This window comes from Rhea americana, unplaced genomic scaffold (assembly GCF_003343005.1).
Source record: "Rhea americana isolate MKP2758 unplaced genomic scaffold, rheAme1 scaffold_15, whole genome shotgun sequence".
NCBI lineage: Eukaryota > Metazoa > Chordata > Aves > Rheiformes > Rheidae > Rhea > Rhea americana.
The window spans coordinates 4,567,276-4,591,725 of NW_028185594.1; the positions used below are offsets into that span (position 1 = coordinate 4,567,276).

Consider the following 24,450-nt stretch of genomic DNA (forward strand, 5'->3'; position numbering starts at 1 on the left):
TAAAGGCAGAAAATTAAAAACACTTAAGCATTGAAAAACAAGAATATTTTTTAAGCAATGGTATTTTTTTGTAGTAGCAGTTTGTTAAGAAAATGTTAACACTCCTCTCTGGCACAAATGAATCAGACTACTGGTCCATTTAGTCAATTATCCTGCCACTTAGACTTGACGGTACCAGRTACTTCAGCATTAAGTGCAAGCCCTCCTAGTTCCCCAAAGAATATCCTGTWATTCCCATCTCCATCTGTTTATGGTTAGCTTGCACTCTCTAGGCTAACGGTTTAGATCCTTCTATAGAAGGGATTTATAGTTATGTACTAAGCAGTAACATAACCGTGGATATTCTAAATTACCAGTCTAAATCATGTTTGACCTCAGTACTACTTTGTGGACACGTCCTCTGCAGATAAATGAGGAATTGAGCAATAATTCCGCCTCCCCCTCCCCAGATTTAAAACATTGTTTTATTTTCTTAGTGAAAGTCCCTTTGAAAAAGAAGAGCATAAAAGAACAGTCAAATTTACCTTCTTTGTAGTAAATACACTGTTGTTTGTATCTTTATCACTCCAAGAACAAATGCAGCAAGAAAAGCTTCCTCACATTTCTTTTAAGTACGCTTTAAAGCGGTTCAGGAAGTCTTCAGTAGTGAAATTTTCAAGAAGTTAACACTAGTTTTGGTTCTGCAGCATCCTCTGGGCACCACCCTAAAACCACAGTGTCTGATCATATGAGTAAACAAACCACCGGATCATTACCAGTTTGGCTTAGATTTGAAGCCATAATCTGGCCTGTACCTAGAGAAGGCATATAGAGAATTCAACCAATAGAGTATTTTTCTGTTGAAAGATGCTGTAAAATGGAAATGAYCAAATTCACTTATCACAGCAGTACCTCAGTTCGCAACAACTGAAAACAAGTCAGATTAAGTTTAGTGTTTTTGTTGCTTTAGTTTTAAGTACATACAACTGTTCAGCATTTGTGAAAAGTTAGGTCCTTAATTTCTTCCAGGATCTCATGGTAATCTATACATTCCAGACAGCTAAAAGTCTATCATCTCATTTTTCTTCCAAGGCACTAGGTAAGAGACCTCTCTGTGTACTTTTAAATAGACATCTCTCTGGATTTGTTTTTCTCCCTGGAGAGCAATATGTTAGAAGTGTATTAATATATCAAGCACATAACTAGGCCAGATAAAATAGAAAATCCTAAAGCCTACACCAAAATATCTTGCATAATAGTGCATACTTCTTGTGATTTATATTCTGCAATAAATGATATTTGTATCCATGAAAGGATAAAGCCTTGGAATAGTCAGAAGCTACACTTATTTTGTCCATCTTTGCAGGCTCACTCTATACATATACAGCTTATTTTCTGCAAACGACAACATCAATCCACTGAACAGAGTAATTTACACTGGAGGGAGCCTCTAGAGATCAACTCGTCTAATCCCAGCTGCCAACTCCAGTCAGGGCCAGAATCTCATGTAAGYACAGGAAAATTCCAGCTCTGTATTCCTCATGCATGAGACACAACCAAAAGTAGAATCCATAATCCAGGAAAATTTCCACTAGTCATCTCTTTAAAGATATCTTCCTTTTCGTAAGATCATTTTTTACAGGATCATTATGTTTCTGGAATATCAAAAGGGTATTGGAAAGACACTTTTCTGGCATAAACCCATTGCAAGTGTAGGCAGGTCTTAAAATTTCTCAGAGGTTTAACAGAATGGAAGAACACGCCTATGGTTTGATTACTTACCTTTAAGTTCAGTATTAAAACAAAACAAACACTTTAGCATAAACAATATATTGCAAAAAATGTCTATTAATTATTCCACGTTTCACCAAAAACTTTGATCGACTTACCCTGGCAGTATTCAGAACTCTGTGCTATGGTTTTATTAGCGTGTTGCAACAATATCAGCCTTCCAAAAACACCGAACCACAAATATTACAAAGATTACAGCAGCTAGTACAGCTGTAATCAACCAATATATTTAAAGTATCATATTAATTGTATCACACAACTCTATCACCTCAACTGGAAGAGAGACTAGGGCTTTTTTCAGTTGTATTGATAGTTGTATTCACCAGATACACAAACATGAAAGTATCTCAGAGTCTTAAAAAGACTCTGACTATTTCACATAAAAGGGTATATACCACAGAATAAAACATAGGTGAAAATGTTTTCGTGCATAAACACATTTCCTTATAATAAAAGGAAAAGTAAATTACCACTGGAAAAAAAAACAGTATATATGTTGAAGTTCACAGCAGCAATCCTAGACAAATGGGGGAAAAAAAAAAGATGGGAGGGAGAACTATGCATTTGAACATAGATTTATTCTTCCAACCTTCACTTTTTTTTAATGGTGTTTCTTTTTTTTTTTTTGTCTGCATCAGTGTTCTTAAACTGCTTTCTCATGCTTTCTAGAACAGTCCTTTTAAACTGAGCTGTGGTGAAACAATACTATGAATCAATCGCAACTCAGTCTTTGGTATAACTGGATACTGTCTTCTTTGCTCCAGGTAAAGAGGAACAAACTTGTGTGGGTGCTGCTGAGAAGGTTTATGATAGAGCGCACTCAGGTCCAGAATGCCAGCTTGGTTCACACTCCATGAATTATGAACATGTTCTCCAGGCTTTTCAAAAACAGGAGTTATTTTTGGTGCACATTTTCTTTGTAATATAGAACTTGTTAGGTCTTTCTTTATTATTTTCCATTGGTTCTCTTCTAGAAACTTCTGACACAGCTCATCATCACTGAAAAAACAGTCAAAATATTTAGTTGTGAAATTTCACCTCTGATGGAGCCAGAAGTTCCATATCTATTATAAAATGGCAAGAAGGATGCTGAGCAATTGCTGGTCAAGTGTTCCAAATACTAGTTTAGAACCTCACAGGTCAATTTGCTTCTTGGACATATTCATTTTACTCACCTAGGATAACACTTGTGTAATTCAAGAACTTTTCCTAAATCAGCTAACTTCTCAAAGCTGTCCTTCCTCAACCATATGACCTCAGCATCCTTACTGACTAAAACCATGCTCCGCCTATCTTGCATATGGTCAGGAAAAAAATGCTGGCTGATGCCCTAGGGAAGAACAGAACAATAAAAGTGATCCGTGCTGTTCAGCTGATGTTTCCATACACCATATCTTAAGCAGAATTTGAGAGACTTGTTATAAGATGCATTTTAAAGGGAGAGTTTAACCAATATCATTAAGGAAGACTACTTGATAATCTCTTGCCTACTGTTTTCCTTGGTATTTGATGTCAACCAATACTGTTATTACTGTGAAAATCTGATTTGCGTGTGTCTCTAGCAACTGCAGAGAAGTCTTGTTTGTACCTTTAATTCAGCCAACTCACCTGTGCCCAAGAAACAGTTCACTTTGAGGGAGTGCAATGCTTTCTTGCTGCCCACCATCTTTCAAAGCAGCAACACAAATTATAGCTCAAGCTCCAGAGGCCCACCTGCAGCCCAGCCACAGATGATGCTGAGGGGGTGCACACCCTGATTCACCGTATTTCTTCTTCTCTTGGTTTCAGACCTTATCTGACCATCCTAATATTCTGACTACAAAACACCCAGAGTCTATGAACCCAGAAAACAATCTCACGTGGAGTATTTTGGCATTGCCATTTTGCACTGGAAGAAGGAGGTAATGTAAGGAATAACTGGCAGGGCCTATTGCTATGTCAAAACACCAGTCATCAACTTATGTAAATGGATAAGCATTAAAGGCTATCACCTTTCTATATGGCAAGGTTTACTTTGTAATCCACTGGTGAAAATAATAGATGATGCTTCAGAAGAAAGCTTTTATCTTCAAAATCTCTCATCAAGTATTCAACAATGTTATCTGCCTCCTGTGCAGATTTATAATATCAGAAAGCACAAAGATTTGTGCACAAATCTTACACAAGATTTGTGYAAGTTCTCCACTTACCATCTGGTACTGACTAGGAGACTTTTTGTGTGATTTGTAACATGTAAGGTTGAAAAAATTTTCCTGATGAATAACATAGACATTTTTAATGGCAGTTCCTTTTTGGAAATACTCACCACAATTTCTCCTTCATGAACTTCAGCAACTCTCATGTAAACTGCCAAGGCAAGATCAGTGGGTATCTCTCCACACGGTGTCAAAATAGTCACTGTCTTATGGAAGAGCCCAGACACTTTCCTCTGGCCAGTTTTTGTGTCATCACAGTCGTCATGGCTACAACTCCACACAAAAAGAAGGGTTGAACTTCTCCCCACTACAAACAAGCATTTTGCTGTAAGGTGTTGTCAAGCAATGTAATTTCTTGTTTTGACATCCAGGCAATAACAAAATTATAAATTTCATATTTGGTCATTATGTCTGTCAAAAGCCAGCACATCTCATTACCTTGGCTGCAGTGATGTGAATGGGAGTTCTTCCTCGGGAGTTTTCTGTATGTTTTTCTTCCAAGTTATCTTTGGGTTGGTATGTTGCCTATCTTTTTTATCCTTAAGAGTTTTGTAAATACTCTTTCCTTTTACCTGCTTGGTTCCCTACAGGTTTTAAGACCTACTTTTCYGCATTCCTAACAAAAGCTCCCAGAGTACAATCTTTCACTTCCATGCTCCAAATGCTGCCATCTTCCTGTACCAGCTTTGACCTGTCCCTGCATCCTATGATCACCTGTTTCCCAAGTGCTTCATAAACACTCAGTATGTCTAAAAGGGAGCTAACTAGCTACTTTTCTAGATCTGTGCCTTTTGTAACCTTTTTATTATTGGTATTACCTCTTCTTCTTTATCCTCTCTTCTCATACAATCTATATTCATACAGGCAACACACACACACACACACACACACCGTATTTTAAGGTCTGCATAACTTCAAACATACCTCTCCAGAGAAACCTCTCCAGTATCAAATACACACAGTCAGGATGTAACTTTTCTGTGTGAAAGCTAAACTCTGTACGCTACAAGGAAGATGATTCTGGTCAGGATTTTTTGTTTGTTTGTTTTAATACTGGCATGCTTCCCTACATCTTCAATGAAATATTTATTTATTTATTTATTTATTTAAACATCAGAATATTTTCGGAAGCATCCAAACTCATTTGTTTTACATTTTTCAAATACCATTTTTACGACAAGCCTGAATGCAATTTTTCTTTGAATAAAATATTTTCACAGCCATTTTTATGTTTTCTTTGATAAGCAATTTCCCAATGTGCTGAAGTTTTAAAAAGAAAAGTTAGCAAGATCTACAATTTACTCATCAAAAACTATGACTAAGAAACAGCAATTGCCTCTCATCCTCCCTTCCCTCAGCCCCAAAACCCCACAAGCAGTCTTTTCTTTCAAAATCTTTGTTCAGTTCTCCCCATTACTCAGAGAAGAAACTGTCCTCTTATTCAGAAGTACTTCAGAAAATAGAACTTCTTGATTTAGAACAAACATTTCCATTTTCAGCTACTATTAACCTGTTTGAGTAGGGCACAAAGGGGCCCTTAACTCATTCTACCTGAAACAGTCTCCCGTCTGTCGTTTCTCCAGCTTTTGATTCATCCTTTTAGCTCTTGCARCAGTGGGATGTCTATTCACGTTTTTACCACTCTGCCTCATATTACATTTAAAGTCCTGAGCTTTGAGATTTGTTAAATCCTGCACTGGAAAGGATTTCCACAGAAAGTCTTCAAACCTCTTCCTGCCTACAGCTCCTGCAAAAACAGGAAATTCATCTTTTCTTTGTAAGTTGCAGATAAGTAAGTTCCTCACTAAATTCCCAGACTCATGGAATGATCACTCTACACAAATCCTTATATTAGTGGGAAATGTTGCTCAGAGCCACAAAACAGTACTACTACAGGACTTCTACATGGCCACCTCCTTTTGCAGGACATGGAAGCCAGTTTAATGATTTTTAAATGATAACACAATCCCCATTTATCACTGTAGTGCCAACCAGTTGTCTGATTCCTCAGTAAAGGCAAAAGGTAAGGCTACCAAGCAAATGGCTTACTCCTTACCATTTAAAAAAATAAAAATAAAAAATAATAAAAAAAAAATCTAAGAGCATGTAAAGAAGCTTCTAGAATTACTCTTTAATCCTAACAACAGCATTAGGGCAAAGTTCAGCTTTACAAGCACCTGCAACTATTGAGTTAGACCAAGCCTATGTTATACAGGACTTCAGAACAAAAATGCACAACCATGTTTTCTGCAATTACTTTGTTTCTATGAAATTACAGTAAAAAGACACAGGTAGCAAAAAGCAATGAAGTTCTGAGTTACTAATTTGATGGTCACTCAGAAGTTTCCAGATAAAGCCTGAAAGTGACTGCAATTTACCAGTTTTCCTGGTGAGATGAGGGCTAATCTTGGGAAGATTCGTGAGTTGTTGACGGACCCATTTGTGATAGGACAGGCAAGCAGTAAGATCAACTAGGCGCAAAATTTCACAGGTTCCCTAATAACGCAAACAGATATTGTAACGTTAACATGCTGATGCCCTCAGCTGCTTCAAGCAAATCAATCTTACTCCTCTGTGGGTAGAAAAATATGACAAGTATTTGCTGATTTGCGTAAAAGAAGTTCTGCTTCAGGTATTACATCAACCCTTGATGACTGTTATGATTCAACAATGACAACATTAAACAATTGCTCCCCTCTGATTTTTCCAAATGCCAATATTTACTTATAATATTCTTTAGAAGCAGCAAGACAGGAATATATACATGGTTTTCTTAAGGTGGAGAAATTAGCATGAAGGAAAGTCACAAGAACTCAGCAAGTTGCTTCTGAATTTTTTTAGAGTGGCAGAATTTAGAGTTCCCAAGACTGAAGATCGATCAAGCAACCAGTGCTGCAATTCTCAGCAGTATTAAGTAAGACCTTCTCTGTAACACTACCTTTCCCCGGACAGTCTATTGTACTAGTCTTTCTGTAAATTATCTAAATATCAACAAATTATTTTTTTCTAGCTAGCTATCTTAGTAAATGCTACAACACCTCACATCCCAGAGAGATAGCATGACCACTGGAATGAGCAGATAAAAATTCCCCTGAAGAAAGTAAGTTACGGCAACTGGAAATCTGAAAAAAAAAGTCCAAATGACAATACTGACAGCTTATGGTATGATTAACACTAACTGATCATGGGTCCTAGAAAGTCCTCCTAATAAACTTAACCTATTATTTTTGTCACCAGACAACACTACAGAGAATAAACAAATCTTTTCCCCTTCAAAATATCTCAATACAGTTACCTTCATGGAAAAAAACAAAAATATGCCAGCTATTGCCTCTGGTTTAAGTAGTATAATTCCAAGCATAACATTTATTGCTGATTCTCTTTCCTTCACATCATTCAGCTGGCAGTCAGCTGGCAAGCCACTAAATAACAAACTCAAAGTCTTTGAGGCGTCTCACAAAAAAGCAGGCAGTATAATTGCCTCAGAGTGCTTGCATGTAATATATTTGTGTATGATGTCATCTAAAACATCTCTGGAAACCTTACTGATCTTTAAAAAATTATGCCGGAAAGGTAATGCATGTTTTCTTAAGTCCAGAGGCCTCCTGTGCCTCTTCTCTAATGAAACTCTGGTATCACAAAATTAAACATATTTGTTTTCCCTACCTAAATCTATTTCTGATGCAGTCGAGGCCCTGTAGCTCACCAGAAAACAGTTATTTCAGTACTAATAACTGCCCCCACCCAAAAAGAGGAATTCATCTATTTCAAAAGCAAAGGTCAGATAAAAGAGTAAATATGGAACATGTGAAGTTTTCCTCAAGTGTCTTTCGATAACTACCATTTAATATTAAAAAATTACTATTTCTACTATAGAATACGAGAAAAAAAATCTTGCCACAAAGAACTTGTGTATTAGGCTCTGACAAATTAACTGGTAACTTATGCTGCATAAGAGATCGGATTGTTGGTAAAATAGATCCTACACAGGGTTTGCAAAGAAGTCGGACACTAAATAAAAGCAAGACAAAACCAACAGAAACCAAATTCACCAAGGTCTGGCACTTTACAAAGAGCATTATTTCCTAGTTCTTTTAGTAATGGCCCATAATTACTGTTTTTGTTCTTTTTTTGCAGGCTCTAAAGAAATACCAGCATACCACCACCAATATTAACCTTTGCTTAGTCTCTGAAGGATCTTACCTTACTAATGAGAATTACGCTGGCTGACTTTGTGATATCTTTTGTTATCACCTGTCCGCAGTAAAACTTTTCYATTTTGCAGCTATTAGTTATTCTCACTATTGATCTTTTAGACCATTTTGCAAAGAAGTTCACACCTCTGAAAGGGAAGGAATACAGACACTTTTGTCATAGCCTGCCTGACAATGAACTTGCTGAAAAACATGTTTAACTACAAAAACAGTGATCTTTTTGCAGCTGAACTGGTAAACCCTAGGCCATGACTCCTGGAAATGATAAATCCAGTTCCAAATTAGTTGGTGTCTTGAAAAAGACACGTTGCCATAGTTTCTTGAAGCAAAGCAAAGCATTCAGTGAAAATTCACTTTGCCTGACCAAACTTGTTCACAAATTCATAGGGCACTTTAGTGGAAAAAAATTTGGCAGGATTAGTAGCTGGGGTGCAAGAATAATTGTAAATCCTTTCAGAGCAGCTGGCGCCAAAGTTCCAGGTATAGTTGTCACAAACAGCCAACAGGGAATTCCTTTGTTTGTCATAGAACCATATGAGACAAGACAATTGTTATAATGCATTTCATCTATGGCCTTTACATAGCTGTGGAAGTTTATGGAACAGATTATGCTGTAGTTAAACAGTCAAACAATAAGCAAAAGTGGGTGATAACATTTTAAGAAATTACTTGATGAAGTTATATTGACAGCATAATTCCTCGCGAAGCTCTTCATCTAATTCATTAGCAAAGAAGTCGTCCTTATCCACCACAAATAGCTTTGTGTCTTCCATACAGACAACTGTAGCAATTCGCCTTGTTCCTTTCAATAGAGAAACTTCCTTTCATGGTGAGAAGTGGAGAAAGGGAAATGAAAGAAAGATCAACTTAGTTAATCCTAGGAATTTATCCATCTTTTTTTAAATCCAAACATTGCCCCTATTAGAAACCATTAAATGGTCCATCTCATCTAATGCTGTCTCGTTACCCATGACGGCCAGTGCTAGACTTTTTGTTAGGAGGTGTAAGAACCTACATACAACAGAACTTATCTTCTAAAAAAGTTCCCTTCTCATTGCAACGAAAGGGTAAGTTCTGAAAAGCATAGGAATATAGATCTTACTCCAAAACTCTGCTTGCTTCATTTATTTTCCCATGCATGAACTAACAGTATTTTTACCACAGTTGCCACTTACCCCAAACTTTTCCCCCTTCTGAAGCACCACAGGATACAGAGCTGTCAAGGTGCTACTACCATCCTCATCATCTGTAAGAGCAACACTACCAAAGTAAATGAAGTAAAAACTTATGCCACAGTGTCCTTTCTTCAGAATGACTCGCCCACGTTCAAACCTGGAAAATAGAAATACGCCTGTTCACAGCCTATTCCTAAGCTGACTCTGCAGCTGAGATTTACTATTGTAACAAAGTGAATGAGCAGAACTTGAAACGCTCAATCRGAACGCATCCATAAATGTAAGTTCTGATTCAAACATCAAAGTACACTCCTTTCTACCCACAGAATGACTTTTTAAAAGTGAGAATTGATCCATTTTCTGCCCTCCTTAAAATATTCAAAGAAATAATTGCTTGCAGTGATCAAAGAGAGATCCTAAGTATCTGGCCCTGTGACTTGAATTCAAATCTAAATTTTTAGTTAAATAAATGCGAGACTACCCAGGAAGCCCTGTAAAACCAGTTAAGGATTGCCCAAATTAACCCTAGAGTAGCAGGTGCCAGTAAGAAATGCTTTCATCAGTCCAATCCATCTAAAGCAGTTTAGCTTTCCCTACACTCACTATGAAGCAGTATCTCCTCTTGAATCACTGCACTACACTGTTTCCAAGGATGGTGAACATTATGAGATTCACACCTCTGACAACTGAGAAGCACTGATCTAAAGGCTGGAAGTTAAGAACTTCCAGTCCCTGTCCAGTGCTCGTCCCTCAATTTGAGCCCACAGTGTCATTTGTGGGGTTCACAAGGGACCAAATCMACAGCTGATCCGGTTTCAAAAACAAAAGAATGGGGAGGACAATTATTTGCACTGATAACTGGCTGGTGTACATGTAGTGCAAGGTCTAGCTCTCAGCACAACTCTGCAGTTGTGTGGTCTGAATGGAAGACACAGGTGCAGTAGCAGAATGTGTGGAAGACACAGGAAGTAGCAGAATGTGTGGCAAGCACTTCCGGCAAGGACTTCAAGAGTGATTGGCGAAATGGAGCTAACCACTGCCTCTCCCACCTCCTCAGGCAAAACATAACGGCATCTTACATTTCAGTCATAAAAAAGCATAATGCAAAAAAAAAAAAAAAAAAAATTACCATTCGAAGCGAATCACTTTAGCCAGAAGAAATTGCAATCTCAAGCTGTAACTTTTATAGCTTTCTATCTCTTGCAAGCAGCTTTGTACAAACTTCACTTCCTCTTCTGTCCTCCATTCTGGTCTCTTCCTGGTTATCTGGATTACTCTCAGAGGTAAGTGATCCTGAGAAAACATCCAACATCTAATGAACTAAGAACTAAAAGTAGAAGCCACAAACACCTTTACACTTTAGAAAACTGAAGTGTCATCTTAAAAAAATACATAATTAATTAATTCCCAATTCTTTCTCTCCTATTTCATTTCAAAATAATTATCTGAGAGAAATTGCTAAATTTATCTCTAAGACAACAATGCCCAGACAAAGTTATGACTGAACTTTTAACACAGTCCATTAGGAATTAAATGCTAAAACATGTTTTTTAGGCCAACTTTGTGGCTAGTTAGCTGAAAYGCATTAAATGGTAAGTTTTTTTTCCCCTCCCACTGCTGACCAGTATAAAAAGTTCTTCCCAGGAGACTTTAAAAATGCATTATCACAGGAGCAAGAAGGCCTACTTCTACCATTACATTCTTCAGTTACTTATTTCCTCTGCCAGCTCCTTTTCCTAACATGCCTTAAACACATGGTGCTTGATGTTCTAAGAGCTGCCAGCTCAYGCAGCCAACAGACACTGTCCATCAAGTTTTCATAAAGGGACATGTCCATCGTTCCTCATGGTGAAAAGCAGAATTCCACAAGCCATCCTTGAGGAGACAAATATCAGTACCTCTGAAACAGGCAAGAACACAAAAGCAGTCAACGCTGTTCTCAGGAGCTGGAGAAAACTGAAGATTTTTCCTTCTGGCCAAGAAGTACTGCAGAGTGCATGGGCATATCTGCAGGAGTTGTCCCTTGCTCTATTACTACTCAGATCAGGAAGGCTGAATTCACATCCGAAGGCTCTGTTAGTTCTTGGGATTTGACCATTTATGATCCCAAGCCGGTTTCYCTAAACCAATGCAAATTCTAGCCAGTCAAGGGAAATTTGTTTTACAGTTGACCATCTTTAGACTTAACCTGACATAAACACTTACAATCAAACTACAGTGGCTGGTTTTCTAAACACCATGCCTTGCCTCCTTTGCAGATATTTTTATTGATAGGTTGTCAAGTGACCAGGTTTGCAAAATGATTAGGAAGTGCCCTCATCTGATGGGAGAGGTGGTGGAGATTCAAATGCACTCCCAAACCTGATATGAGTTTGGCTCAATAATTGCTGCTCCTTTTTTCGTGAGACACCCTGAGCATGTCAGTGATTTGCAAACTACCTGCAGAAGAACAAAAGGTGCCAGACCTTTGAAGCTCTGAACTTGCTGGTGTTGAAGGACAGTTTAGAATGTTTCTTGTTCTAGATAAAAAACAAAACAGAACAAAATACATTGGGAAAGGCTTTGGTTGTTTTATGCTATCAGAGTTAATAACTATACACTAACATGTCCTCATAAGACAAATTTCTGTAGAACTAGTACATTGCGCCTATTTTAACTTAAAGCTTACTCTGTCAAAAGCATTTATTAGAAAGGACTTCAGAGAAAAGCTCACCACTGTTTCATTACAAAGCAAGCTTTGCATTTACTTTAAGAAAATGCACACTGACAATACAAGATCAGGAGGTACCACTGGCCCCATTTCAATGTGCCATGCAAAGATGGCAATGCCTGCATGAGTACTCATTGACATCTGGACAGGTAAACATTGAGACCTGTCCCATGCACTAGGCATCCTGTCAACCAGAACAGAAAAAAATACACTAATTCTAATACTTGAAGAGATTTACTTTTATTCCCTGTAGAAAAATCCTTTCCTTCCTGCCAAAGAATGGGAGCTTTACAGAAGTCACGTTGTCAATCTCTAATCTCTTCTGTTCCTGCAGGTCTTCCCATAAGATTTTACAGATTTTCTTCATAATCTTGATGTCCCTTGCAAGCTTGTAGAACTTCTTGAGAGGACAAACAAAGAACAACTATGTCAGAACATGAAGACAAATCATCCCCCTTTCTTAACAGGTGCAGTCAGGACCAGCAGTGAAGACAATAGTCTGGGTAAGAGGGCACTTGGATTGGACTCTCTCCTACTGCTATTTGATTGTCATACTTATATACTGTCATACTATATTTTAAATAGTCTCTAAAGACAATGACTATTCTACAAACAGCAGAAATGGTCTCTGATCTTTGCTGGAGCCAGCAAAATCCACCAGCATGTAATGAAAGGATAGAGCTGAAAATTTAATAGTATTTTGGTAGCAACTGATGCTCTACTGACACTGTCACGCTGTAGAAAATCAAGTATATTAGAAAAATAACCAAATGCCAGATTCAATAGTGTAAGTTTTTGCTCTCTAGTTCCTTTATACTGAGGACTCAGAAGTCAACAGTYATGAAATCACTTTACTACAAAGAGACTCTCCTCCTCCTCTGAGCCTTCATTTCTAATCTTCATTAGAAAAAGAACGCAGGAGAGAGAGAAATTTTATTTGCTTAGAGCAACATGCTCTTGTTGAACAAGCAGACTGCCATTAACAAAAACCCCTGGCATGGCAAATGACCAGCCAAGCTGCATTTCAGAGTGCTGAAGATAGCTGCTGTAGAAACATGAATTCCAATAATCCACATTAAAAAAGACCTGATTAAACGAGCCCTAAGAAATATGCATCACCGAACCATGCTGTTATTAAAACTATTAAAGAACTACATGCACTTAACTATATGCAGATGAACTACATGCACTTAACTATATGCATGTCTCCGTTTTCTTTACTTTCAAGTGCATACAATTTGCTACACATATCACTTAAACTATCAGGCAATCAACAATAACTTTTCCCAAAAGAAGGTCATCATATACACACCTGCTGCAGGGTTGCTTCTACCTAGCACAGGTTAATGGACTATTTAGGAGGATTACTCCCACAGCATCCAGTGCTCCTAACTGTCTGGCCAGGGAAGGCCCCTTATGACAAGGGCACTCAGCTTTTGTCCTCAGAAAACCTTCAATACCTTTTAAACCCTTTCTGTATTAAGATGCCTGAGGATGGGGTCCTATATGACAAACATCCACTAACATCATCCTTGATGCAGCAGTTGTGTTTATGACCATTCTTTTGACAACTCCCCAGAAAGCACATTAAATCACTTAAGAAAATAAGCATAATTTATTACATGGATTAGAAATGATAGAGATATTACAATGTAACACCTTATGCTGGGGGAAAAAAAAACAAAACAAAAAAACCACACACATTCCTGAGATTTTTGTCTTCTCCCTCTTCTCCCGAGACATCATACCTTAGTTGCTGCTTGTTGGATAGACCTACTGGATAGCTTCTGACCTATGCAGAAAAAACAACACAGCCTGTTTTACACCATGCTTCCTTCATTCATTAACAAAGTGTGCTGTTGCTGAGGGGAGATAATTATTACTTGAGAGAAAGCAATTATTACTAATGGGATAGGCTCAGAAGTTTACTCTAAAGAAAGCCTTGTTCAGAAGGGAAGGGCAGGTCAAAGAGAACCTCCTCAACAGAGATCCATGAAGAGCAGTATTTTTTCACAGCCCCATCCTCAGCTATAGCCTGCTTTCCATCCTTATAGGAACAGACCCTACCTAGTCTTCTGAGYACATATCTTGCTTTAATAGGCTTAAGGGAACAAATCCTAAGTTTCAATCAACACAAAGCTATCATTCACAAGCAAAAACTAAAGTGGTAAAGACAGGGAGAGGCCAGTTTCACAACATAAGCACTAAGAGTAGACAGAAACTATCCTTTTATCTTTGTTTTTTCAAATCTTTTCAATTGCTGTGCATGAAGCTATGGTCCTGTGAAATCCAAGTGTCCTGTGTCTTTATCCAGCTCGCATACTGGAGATGTGGCTGATAAACCAAAAGCAAGGAAAAAATCTTAATGAAATTAAAGGAACATAGAGACTTAGGATCCTGTAACAAACACTGACACAAAGGGAAACCTCACCAATATTTACTTGTGGAGGAAACTCATCAACTGCTGCCAACAATGTCACAGTGAAACAATGAGAATGAGAGAGCCTGAGTGCAGGGGATTTGGGTGGGAGCTCTAGTTAGCATAAAGGAAGAGACCTGGATGGAAACTGTGCATGCCTGAGGTAGACAGAGCTGCAATCATATGGACAAGGGGAGCAGCAAATTAATTTGGTTGGGAAAAAAAGCATACTTTCCTCAGTAAGATATAAAGGAAAAGAGGCTATACGTCTGTGTTAACAGCTCCAAGAGGGTTTCTTTGTATTAAGAGATAAGAATGAGCATCTCAGGCTATGGGAAGACATGTAGTTATCTCTAGTACTCACCAAAACTCAGGCATCTCTCTCGGTCTGGAGGGCAGGACAGGCTTTCTTCTTCTTCCATACCTGCAAATTCCCACCTTGAACTCACCCAGCCCCCTACTGCAACGGATTCTGGAGCTGCGCCAGCCCTTTGTGACAGGCTCACAATCCCATTCCAGAGCCTGTAGCCCCCAGCACAGCTTCTCTGGCCCTCCCCAAAGGGCCTCAGGACTCTCTTCCATCTGGCCTCCTTGGAGCTGTCTTACTTGCTCGCTCCCTCTTCCCCAGCAACCACTACCCTCAAGTAGCTCTTGTATTTCTCCCCATAACCACAACATAGACCATGTCTTTAAAAGAAAAAGTAGTTTACATTTGAATGAAAATATTACACATTAAATTACTATATAAATATATATACATACATATACAAATATTTCTCTCTCTAGATTTTGTACAAGCTGTAATAATCTTTATACCACATGACCAAGTTTTGGTCCTTGAACAACACAAAAAGGACTCATTTGAATTACTGTTTTCCATCCAAGAAGCTGTCAGCCTTGAAAGAGGAGCTATGGACATATGTCTTTTTATAACTTCTCTACCTTTTAGCAAAAAGTTATTTTTACAGGCACATATAGAAGCAGARCCCTTCTTGTGATGCCAGCCAACCACTGTTACAGCTAACGAACAATGAGAACAGACTGGAGAATAATTTCCTCATTTACAGTGCTGTGGAAGTGCAGGATTTCTAGGTATGCAAAATGAACACTTGAACATAAATCCACAAGGAAACAAAGTAAACATGAGAAAAAACAGCTACAATTCCAACACAGTCATAACTGACTTCTTTGTAGTAAATGATATAGTTTTCTCAGAAAAATCAACCTTGAGTATTCTGCTCAAACAAGTTTAAGTACATCAAAAGTTGTATTGTTTACTTGTGAGGTTTTTTATACACATAAGAGTTTTTTTTCCTGTAAACTAAGTGGATATTACTGAACCAAAAYGTTAATGTGAATATAGAGACTGGGCATGAGTGATCGGTTCATGTCCCCCCATCAACACCACACACAAAATTAACGTAAATGCATTATTTAAAGAACAAAGGTTATATTAAATGTAACATAATAATAAACTAGAGTATGCACTTGGAAAATAAAGAACCGGAATTCTGGAAAATGAAGGTTTCTGGGAACAAAAATGTGAGTACTGGCCAAAGAAACATTTCAAATAATTTTTTTCCAAGAATGTAACTGCAGCTCTTATCACCAGCTTTTAAAAATGAACTGTATGGTCTTAATTACTGCTTCTTTATTTTTTTTCCAACTTTTTATTCTATTGTTTTTAGGTTACCGTGCAAATCAAGCTATATTACAGAAGTCACTTTATAGCTTGTTATTCAAAAAGGACTAAAAAAGCATTTCTTTCAGCTGCAAGCAATAACCAAAAATAGAAGTACCTTCAGAAATATCATTCAGCACAAGATTAGATTGTAGCTCATGGTGGGAAAAACAGTGACTGGTCAAGAATAGACCTGTCAGTGAGGGAAATTAAGGAAGACCTGGTGGAAATGTAACTTATCTTTCCTTAACTTCTTACTCCAGTCAGAAATTCATCACCTTCTTTRAAGGAAGCTAGAACTGAAATATTCTATCGCTGGTAATCTTTAGCTGTAATTTGTTCTTTCAAGAATAAGCATTCTCAAAAAATGAGAAGCAAATCTCAAAAATGAGTAATAATGAGAAAGGTGATACACCTTGTTATGCATTAGTTTTAATCATAAGAATAACAGGTGGTGGGATCACAGAATACAGTAGAGGGGAAGGAGCTGCCCATTTTTTTAGCATACTGTTACTGAATTTGAAAAAGAAAAAGTAACTGTTGACTGTGTTTTCCATAACTATGATCGCAGCAGGAGAGAACATCCATTCTGGACAAATTTTCCACAATTGGGAGAAAAAAAAATAAAAACACTCTGAAAGGGTAATCCTCGTGGGATTTACCTACCTAGAAATGAGTATGGCAGACCACAAAAGAAGTCAGTGTAGAAACAAAGCAGGAGACTCCAAAGAACTGAAGATTCTCTATGCACTTACATGACAGAATACTCTCATTAAATAAGAGCATTATCCTATTGGAAAGTTCTAACTTAAGCTAACCCATACACATTAAGTGAACAACATTAGCAATATCAGTTAACCTCACGGAAGTTAATATGTTTTTAAGACAAGACTAAAATATAGCACCTACCTAACAGACGCTGCATAAAGTTTTTGGAACCTTATTTCAATGGGGGACTTCAGAAAGCTTTAGCCTTAAACACATAGAAGGAAATTAAAAATAATTTTAAATGTCCAATAAGTTATATTTGTGAATGCCTTGAATGCATGTTAACAAAACTATTGACTTTAAAATGTTAACCTTTACGTAATTCAAAAAAAATTTTTCCTCTTTTTAAGTGCAAAAAGAAAAAACTCCTCAGATTGCATTCCTGTACGGTATACAGGAAAAAGAATTAATTTTATAATCAAGTTCTCAAAAACTTGGTAGGAACTAATAACGAAACCATCAGCATTGCTGTACAAAGACTGCACACTGCTTTAAAAATTCAACCTCTGTAGCAAACCATGGCATTCTTTGCCTTGGTAACTACGTTGAGGTCAGTTTCATTTACTGCTCTAAAGAGATTCCAAGATAATTAAAGAAATGCGTCTGTCTCAGATCACGTAACTCAGTTCTTGTCACTTATGGCTTTGGCTCACACATTGCTGAAAGATATTCCTTGATCATATTCTGTTTTTAAAAGATTCCCATTAACTATTTTAAGAAATACAGATCATTTCAGTGAGAAGTTAATACTATTAAAAAAGACAAGTTTGTTTTCTGAACGTTCTAATGACAGCACATTTACACATATTGCTTAGATTGTATTACTTCTTTGTCTTCCCAGACCTCTCTTTGTTAGTAATGTATCAACAAACCTTACATCAAGAACAGCAGCAGGTTAAATCATATCTGTCTGAGTTTATAATGTTTATAATGCACATAAAGCAAAAACGAGGTAAGCTGAAACCGCAGTATCAATCATTTTCCAGGAGACAGGACTCCTGCTTTCAGATGGGAATAAAGGCTGCAAGCAGCATATAACCTCATTATAAAGCCAGAGTATAAATTCAAAGATGTCAAAATTGAAAACATTCACTATTATAATTCACATATTTTTCTTCATCATTCAACCTTATTTGCACCTGGCAACCTCACCTTTCTCCTTTCCTTGATCTTCACATCATTAACATTATGACCAGGTCAAAGTTGCATTTTCTTCTTCCCTCATCACCTTTGAAATGTAGCATCTCGGACCTTCGTTTGGTCACAGAAGTATTGCTGTGTTGAAGCACTTTGTTATTGGATTCTGCGGTCTTAGATCTGKCAGACTCTATGGTCTTTGGAGCGCTGTAACAGTTGAGGGCCTCAAGAAGATAAGCAAAACCAGTATTTTGATCCACATTCTAAAGCTAAAAGATTTAATTGTGGAAGACCTTCAAAAACGCCAACAAAATGGAACATCTGGATACCATTCAAATGACTCAAAATCTGAAATGCAAAAAAAAAAAAAAAAAAAAAAAAAAAAAAAAAAAAAAAAAAAAAAAAGAGGTGGAATTCCAGATGGGAGGTGAATGACCTGAAACTGGCACCGAACCATATCAGCTGTATATCAAAGCAGCTGTCCATCAGAATTTGTGTAATATATGCCTAGTCTGAATGTCACAGTGCCTTTTAAAAAGAATGGCACAACTTTGAGAGTATTCATCTTCCTTTCCAAGACATTTTGAGTTCTCTGATTCGAAAAATCCTTACAGTTTTCAGAGATTCAAATAGGTGAAGAACTCTGGCAGTCTCTGATTTTATCTGTCTCCACAGACAAYGCTTTTTCTCTGGCTTCTTGTTTAACATGGCTCACACAGATAATACCTTCTGGATTTTCTTCATCTTAAAAAGAAAACAAAACATTAAAGTTCAAACTCTACTGATAACAATTCAGTCCCAATAACTGTATGCATTTAAAATAAAAATAGCAGCTATGGAAGTAAAACTAACAGGCAAGGCATTTGTGAAGCTAACTGCTGGGTAGTTTGACAGCCAGCTATGCCATCTACTGTGTTATAAGACATTGCAAGCTGACACAAATTTGCTGTAGTAAATGCCAAGTAAGGCATGCTCAAGTAAGAATATTTAAAGTTCTGTCTACAAAAATTAAGTTTAAAACTATGAAATTACTTTCCAAAATGTTTTTCCTTTTCTCCTTGGAAAAATAAATCCACCATTTTATGACATTCCCCTCCCCCCCCAAAAGAAGGTGCTATGGCTAAAAAAAATTAACAATAAAGCATGTTGACTTAAAGAATGATTTGTACTTTAGTCATGATTGGTATAGCCATTTCTTGACAACTCCAAAAAGAAGGAAATATCTTATTCTTAAAGTATCACTTGTATAAAAGAAAGACTAAAACATATAGGATAATTTTAACCAAGTGCACATATGTATATGCGCACACACACAAGAAAAAAACACCTTGAAATATACACTGATCAAACTGGTAAATWATATAGTGTTTCCTCCAAATAAACTCTGTAACATCATTCCCTCTTCAGTCTAGAATACATCTCGTCCTCCTGGTCTCCAGACAAAAGCAAACTGGTCCCTTAAAAGAAGTATCTGTACATTTTATAGGCAAGTTCTCTGCACAATTAGGAATGGCACCAATACTCTCAGAATTTTAAAATACAGGCTTGTGATGACAGACTGAGGCCTTGAGCACAGGAAAAACAAAATAAAAACAAAACCTCAAAGAAACAATGAGTTTAGTCCTTGCAGTTGTATAGTTTGAAATTTGTTTAGCTAGATTTCTTTTTATATGAAATATTATGTCCTTAAAAATTCACTTACAACATTCACTACCTAAAAACTGCAACAGAGAGACAGCAATGTCTAGACTGAATTATTAGGTTGAACAGTTGAATGGAGAAGACACATTTGATGACCTCTCAAATTCTTTTTTTCCAGAATTAAACCACAATTGCTCAGAAAAGTAGTCAAATTCAATTATAAAATAGAATTCATCAGCTACACAAACTTTTGAGTACAACAGACAGAAAATTCCTTAAATTTAACTTTGACAATACTGTCAGTAAAATATCCCAGTGTTACTTTAACAAGTTTGAATTCTAATTTATTTTTCCATGTATCCTTATATTTCCATTCTTCAGAATATTATAGAATTTAGTAAAAATTTAATTTTGCTGACCTGCAAAAGTCATCAGGACATATGGGGACAATTTTGGCTATAGCACTAGGAACGTGTGGTCAGTGATTTAAGACATCTTAATTTAGATGTTTCTGCATAACTCCTCATAGGTCATCATTTTTAGAAATCATGGGAAAAAAAGGATATTCCACAGTTAGCATTTCAGACTCTCTACAAAGGCAAGTGGATAAGTTGCACTGATCTAGATATGCTCCATATCTGACAGCTTTTCTTGGTAAAGAATTAGAAATTATTCTTCAATTTAAATGCAAGATTCCTTCTCAACCAGGTTCCATGGCTGAGAATTCAAAGATTGCATACATACCTGACAATTGTTTTAAGCGGCCTTCTATTTTGAGAGAGGAAAAGTTATTTATGGCATTTAATATGCATTTTTAAAGTATCTTCAGTCAGCAGTTTAAAATTCTAACTATATACAGTTCCAACTGATCACTCCTAAAGTATATTGATCAATACAGGATGCTATTTAAAGGTTATTAAAGAAATGTTACAAATCTGCTGAGACAGTGGCAAAGCAAGAAGTCATAGAAAAAAAATGTTTCTTATCAATAGTTCTAAATAGATTCAATATTGACTTTTTTTTACTCTTATTTTTCCTAACAAAATTGTATTTTTGGAAAATATCAGTTTAACTAAATACTAAGACTTTTGCCAAAAATTATGTTCATCAAGAAGGCCAATACTTGATCAAAGAAAATGACTTCTTAGTTGAACTGTTCACTGTAATTTAAGATTTCAATGGTTTTCCATTAAGTTTTGAAAAGTTTTTAGTTATAGAAAAAAATAGTTTTTACAGTAWAAACTATTTAGAATCAGCTGAAAGAGGTCCATGCTGAGTTCTCCAGTATCAGTGCAATTCTCTACTATTCTTCAAGATACATGGAAGAAAACTCATTTTATTTTGTGTATTTACACATTATCAGGAAGGCTGCAACTTACTAAGTGGATGGCCATCCATGATCCGTACTGGAATAGTCTGCACATCTCCCAAGAGAATCTGATGGACTCCTCTTTCTAGGCTTCTGGGGTCATCCACCCCTCCAACTGCTACCAGCTGGCCCATGGTGACCAGACTCTGCTCAGAGCCAGGCGGATGCCCAAAAGCAGAGCCTGCAGTGCTATGGTGTGTTAGCCCAGCACTCACTTGCAGACTGTTTTCCTGACTAAGTTGGTTGGTTATTGCACTCCCTATGGAATCCAAGAGACTTGCGGGGCTGGGAGGGGAATGGTTATTTACAGCTATCAGGGTTGTTGATCCATTTGTGGAAGTAAAAGTTGACTGCAGCTGTAATCCCTGTGAAAGAGAAGGCAGAAGTACTAAAACATAATTATTTACAGCAGAACGAATTTGCATTTAATGCTACATATTTTACTATGCTGGAACCGGATAACTTCTGACTTCCTATATATCATCTCATTGACACAATCAGTCTTAGACTAGGGTTGTATTAAAAAAATATATATAGAGAACAAGGGTGTCCAGTAGCATCTAAAAGACCACTTGTGACCATGCCACTCTGGTTTGGAACTGATACTCCATTTCAAAATGTGAGAAGTTTCCCCAGCACAGCCCATTCCCTAGAGGGATGGGCACTAAATGTTAAGCATACAGCTTCAAAAAGAGTGTGGGCTGGAGCTAGACTGTCTTCAGAAAGAACGGAAACAGCAAGTAGAACAGTATCTTACTGTAAGCTGCCTTCCTAGGAAGAGTCCATACTTTTCACTAGGTTTCAGGAAATAAAAAGGCAGCTTTCCAAGGGGGAGGTTAAGGAAGAAGGCTGAGAGAGACAAGTCTGAAGGAAAATGACTGTTAGAAGAAGCACTATTGGCATGACACGCTTGTCCCCTTCTTCAGCCTTTTAACCTGGAAGTTTTACGGATCTGAGTTAGGAGCAGTTTTAGGATTTTAGCAGATTTTCTTAAGAGACTGGAAGAGGACTTAGAAGGAATAAAATTTAAGATCGATTTATCACCCTGCAGTTTTGCAGCATTTTCATTATGAAATGACTGGATCTGCTGGAAAAAGACTAGGTGCTTGGTTTGAGGCAGAAGTCCACTTCCTTCATCTACTTGGGTCTGCGTTCACAAGAGGCTCAAACATCAAAGTGCCAAAAGATGGCAGTGGGGTCCCTTGTTCTAGAGCTAGTTGCTAAAAGTAATGTGCAAGAGAAGGGTCAGAGTAGGAGCTGACAGCTGTTTCAAAAATCCATGTTCCCTCAGCCAGTGTTTGGGATAATTAGCTTAGAGGAGACTTCTTGTTCTCAGCTCACCTCCAGCATTCCCACTGCAGAACATTTGATTTTCTGTAAAACTGAGAAAGGTCTGAGATGACTTGACTGTACCTGAAGTTGCGCAAATATCTTGGGCTGAAATGAAGAGAGTGAAGACAAAAGCTGAGCTGTCTCTGGTAGCAAAGACTCCCCGCTCTGGTTGTATTCTGCTTTGGTGATGACTGACTCCACTGGTGAAATCCCTAGAGTGCCACAGAGAGTGAGTAGACAGTTATAACAGATTTCTCCTCTTCTTCAAAAACCTATTTAGTGGATCCAAAAAGTAAAATGCAGACATATAAAAACACATTCACATATATGCCATTCTCTCTTTTTTGCAGAACCTCTCTGGAAGGAAACTGAACTTCTGTGACATATGTAATAAAAAAAAAAATCACATTCAGAGATAGCTCAATTGTTAATACAGTCCTACCATCTGAAGGTGGTGAGGCAAACGTAACAGTCACTGTTTCTGTCAGAACATTCCCGCTGTCTGTGGTCCACTGCAGCTGAAAGGAAAGAGATCTCAGTTCTCAGAAATGGTGCAAGTTTGTCTACTACACGAACACAGGCTCAACACAGGACCCATAGGAATACAGATAGTGAAAGCCAATGTCTAAAACTACACCAGCTAATAACTATGTATTTTGGATGTTCTTGGTTTACTAAAAATAAAAACACTTCCCCCCCCCCCCAAAAAAAAAAGCCCTGAAAGTTGAAACACTGTAAAAGATTTCTAACGTGCTGTAACAGCAAGACTAAAGCCGGCTCAGTATAGTGGAAGCAATTTAAAATGAAAAATAAACAGCTAAACCATTGGGTTAATTAACAAATATCAGCCACTTACCTGAGAGAAGTACAATGTACAGAAAAGAAATACCTGACTACATAGCATAACTTAATATTACAGTTTGGCAAAACTAATTTTAAAACTTTTTCACTGTCAGCCTCATAACTAGCAAAACTAGTGTCACTTTGCATGCCTTATTACTCAGTAGGCAAAAGAAAGTTAAGGAACAACCTGTAAGGGTTACTGAGCATTCCCTCCTATATGCTTCAGGCTTACTTCACTTTTTATAGTRTATGGGCTAATATTATTACCTACATTCAAAATGCTGTATGAGCCCTATTTTAGCCTGCACCTGACACACATTCCATCCCCATTTTTCCACACATGAAAAAGTAGAAGTGGTAACTTCTCCAAAACATAGTACACAACAAAGCCATGCAAAAATTTTTCTGATGCGTGTCCATTTTCCACAACACGTGGCCTCCAGCTCATGCACTCTTCATGTAACTGCTAGTATTGCGCAACGTGTCAATCAACTAAAAGCAATCTAATGGTAATGAGATAAATACTGAACAAGGCCATAAGGTTTTATTCAGATTTAATTCAACATTGCTGAGCCAGAGACTGCACAGAAAATGTTGCTGCTGTGAATATAAACTCGGTGAGAATTTTGATAGAAATGTGGTTAGGTAGTAAAAATTAGGTAAGACTTCTAGTATCTAACTCCAAGAATCAAAAGAAACACTAAGGCCAACAGTACCGTTGCTGGTATGCTTTCYGAGTTATACACCATCTCCCCACTCCTCAGGGACTTTTGCACTTCATGAATGTGGTTCTTGATGTCATTCACAGTAGGGAAGAATGACAGGTTATGCCTCTCTGGCACTTCATCAGGCTTGAATAATTCTCTTTCCACATACTTTCTGTCACATGTTAAAGAAAAAAGACTTCAAAAATTAGAATATGCATATTTGCAATCTACTAGTATATTTCCCTCTGCTATATGTTATTTCCCTCTTCTTTCTCCCTCCCCTTTCTGCAAAGACAAGGCAAGAACAAGTCAGATCATCATCTGATCCAGTTCTGCAAGCATGTGCTCTAAAGTCTGGAATTAAAAATCCCTATTTATTCAACCAACTTTAGAGAGGACAGCAGCTCTTAATAGCTCTCTATAATGAAATGAGGGAAAAAAAGATAAAATCTGGAAAAAACGRATTCTAAGGACACATGGGAAAAACAT

The 24,450-nt window shown here is 37.3% G+C and overlaps 2 protein-coding genes across 5 annotated transcripts in view; both read right to left on the reverse strand.

The window, feature by feature from the left end:
• CNBD2 (cyclic nucleotide binding domain containing 2) lies at positions 1-16,989 on the reverse strand. The gene is made up of 13 exons (XM_085299393.1): positions 14,848-16,989; positions 13,813-13,856; positions 12,303-12,464; positions 11,820-11,873; positions 10,484-10,647; positions 9,355-9,511; positions 8,849-9,000; positions 8,169-8,307; positions 6,344-6,461; positions 5,517-5,712; positions 4,076-4,232; positions 2,946-3,100; positions 1-2,769 (listed from the first exon to the last, which is right to left on the reverse strand). The coding sequence occupies exons 1-13, from the start codon at positions 14,903-14,905 to the stop codon at positions 2,436-2,438; spliced, it is 1,890 nt and encodes a 629-aa protein (XP_085155519.1). The 5' UTR covers positions 14,906-16,989; the 3' UTR covers positions 1-2,435.
• CARF (calcium responsive transcription factor) overlaps positions 16,987-24,450 on the reverse strand; it is a 23,636-nt gene continuing 16,172 nt past the window's right edge. For 3 of the 4 annotated variants that reach the window (XM_085299390.1, XM_085299391.1, XM_085299389.1), the window contains 5 exons: positions 23,971-24,133; positions 22,854-22,929; positions 22,493-22,623; positions 21,090-21,444; positions 17,303-18,813 (listed from right to left, as the gene is read on the reverse strand). In XM_085299390.1, the coding sequence (XP_085155516.1) occupies positions 18,695-18,813; positions 21,090-21,444; positions 22,493-22,623; positions 22,854-22,929; positions 23,971-24,133 (844 nt within the window). In that variant the 3' untranslated portion in view covers positions 17,303-18,694. Of the gene's footprint in view, positions 17,138-17,302; positions 18,814-21,089; positions 21,445-22,492; positions 22,624-22,853; positions 22,930-23,970; positions 24,134-24,450 lie in introns of those variants that run through there. The other variant, XR_014895142.1, reaches the window with a different exon arrangement.